Source organism: Opisthorchis viverrini (genome assembly GCF_000715545.1).
Source record: "Opisthorchis viverrini unplaced genomic scaffold opera_v5_80, whole genome shotgun sequence".
In the NCBI taxonomy this organism is placed as follows: domain Eukaryota; kingdom Metazoa; phylum Platyhelminthes; class Trematoda; order Opisthorchiida; family Opisthorchiidae; genus Opisthorchis; species Opisthorchis viverrini.
In genome coordinates this window covers 163,060-165,323 of record NW_008751735.1, presented here as the reverse complement: position 1 = coordinate 165,323, position 2,264 = coordinate 163,060, and the positions used below count along the sequence as shown (strand labels likewise).

At 41.0% G+C, this 2,264-nt stretch overlaps 1 protein-coding gene across 1 annotated transcript; it reads left to right on the top strand.

The window, feature by feature from the left end:
• Positions 1–373: 373 nt before the first annotated feature.
• Positions 374–1,888, top strand: T265_04648 (hypothetical protein; the record flags this gene model as incomplete). The annotated part of the gene is made up of 4 exons (XM_009169439.1): positions 374–500; positions 670–777; positions 1,136–1,311; positions 1,793–1,888. The coding sequence occupies 4 exons, from the start codon at positions 374–376 to the stop codon at positions 1,886–1,888; spliced, it is 507 nt and encodes a 168-aa protein (XP_009167703.1).
• Between the last annotated feature and the right edge of the window lie 376 nt (positions 1,889–2,264).

Sequence of the window (2,264 nt, the reverse complement as noted above, 5' to 3'; positions counted from 1 at the left end):
AGGCAATGAGTGTGAAGATTCCGTAGCGTTTCCGTGAACAAGATTAACATTTTATAGTTCAGACCATTGTCTTCATGTTACCTAGTGCAGGGCACATCAATAGAGGTATGGGTGGATCAAATCGAGCTACTTTATTGTTCGCATTTTGATGTATTTTTCTAAGCCTCTCACTGGATGTCCTTGAATGCTGAATTGCTCTGAATTATGTGGTGCGTGAGGTATTTCCAAATGTGAACTGATTTAATTGTACTCAAATCCATGGAAGAAGACACGCGCATGATGGAATTTGAGGAATAAATGAAGAAGGTTTGTCAATTATTTTAATCATGTAGTTGAGCTTGAAAAACTCAAGTTGGCCTGCGCATTCAAAGGGATGTCGCTATATAAATTGAAGGGCCTATGGCTCAAATTGGACACTATGCATCTACCAGTCATTGTGCTATTTAGCGCGGCATTTTATGTACCGTGTCTCCCATACAGTATAAGCTACACGGACTGCGGTAGGTCTACTGGGATATTGCTTATATTCAAATAGTCACGGATGCACTTCAGTGGGATTACTCTTTATAATCTTCCCTTTAGCAATAACGTTTCTGGCTCTTAGACGCACATCTAAGATGGGTGTTAGCTGCAGTTCAAATTCGCCTTCTCCATTCTGCTTCTTTACAGGTTCAGTCGATATCACTGTGATATCAGTAAGCATTGAACCTTGCGACCGTGAACCTTGCACGCTCATCAGGGGAACAACTGTTTCCGTCGTAATCAGATTCATGGCGCGTAAGCACTTCGTCAAATTATACTACATCTATTATTCATTGTGTGTTTCCCAGTACCCGAGAGATGAACATCATTCGTGGGCCTGTTTTCTTTGCATGCCATCCACTTTAAAAATTTAATCTGCCTGTTTGTATACTTTCGATTTTGGTGCCCTTTTTGGCGTGAAGGAGATAGACCAAGTAGTGGTATCATAAAGACTGTCCGAAATATTTGCCTTTTTTCCGCTGTTTTGTGCTCCCACTCATCTGTCGGATAACATGCAAACATAGAGTTAACATTCCGAGTTCACGTTTTCTCTTTGTCCCGTCTCATTCTAATGGATGGTATATCTTATTCACTCTCGTTTATCTCAAAACAGTTGAAAGAATATATGCTGGAGGATCCACTATCCAAGGTGTATTTCCTGCTGGACCAATACGGGTACCCTTGCAGGTTAACGGTGTTTGCGCCCAATTGGTTCCACCATGTCCCATAGAAGTCGGGGAAGTGTACACCTACGAAGTCACAGACCGGGTGCCGGACACCCTTCCGCCGGTAAGTCCAAAAGGGTTTTATTATAACTAGCAGCACTTACGCTTGAACACCCACTGATATTTTATTACTACGGTCACATTTCGTCCTCAATTTTACGCTTCTTGATGAATTTACCTAGACCGCATGCTTGTGTCGCATGTGCACATTTGTAAAACAACACATTTTCAGAAGCGATATAGCCGTTCGGGCTTATCGGATAATAAAGAGAAGTCAGAAGCGTAAGGATTAAGATGAAATTACCAAGGTTATGGACTATTCAGTATTCTTAAGCCATTTCCTCAGTCTTTTTTACATTCATCGATTTCCTAGAAGCTTTTCACCTAGACACACCGCAAAGCAGCTCACTACATCAGTGTGCTTTTTGCAGAGACCGATTTCGATGCCGTTTTGAGATGTAACCAGTGTTTAAGCGAGCGTTAAACCCAATATTTATTTGTTCTTCAGTATTCGCCACCTGCTTATAATCCACGTTTTCTTGTAGGGCTTACTGACGATACGGTGGGAACTGCTGAATGACAATGGCACACCGTTTCTCTGCATTGAGTTTCCCGTGGTGGTTGCAGTTGCCGCAAAGTGACTCTGTCAAAACAAGAATTGATTTTCACATGTTTGCGTCATACAACCTCGGTGCAAATTTGTTCGGTTGCTTTGAGTAATTTAGGTTGGTGATATTTAGTATTGTAGACATTTGTGCACGTCAGAGCTTCTACCGTCAGAGGCTCATGCTCCATAAGGGTTGGTAATACAGCTTCCAAAATCATTGCAATGAACCAAATCTTGTCCAACCATTCCGGTTAACTAAAAATAAATATCTTGATATTTGGGCGATCAAAAATTTATTCATTCACATAAGGTCTTTAAATCATTACACATCTGCCCTATTTGTTCTATAATGTTTGAAAATTTCCTCCGGGAATAAAGTCTTAGCTTTCTCTCTAAATGCTACGACACGT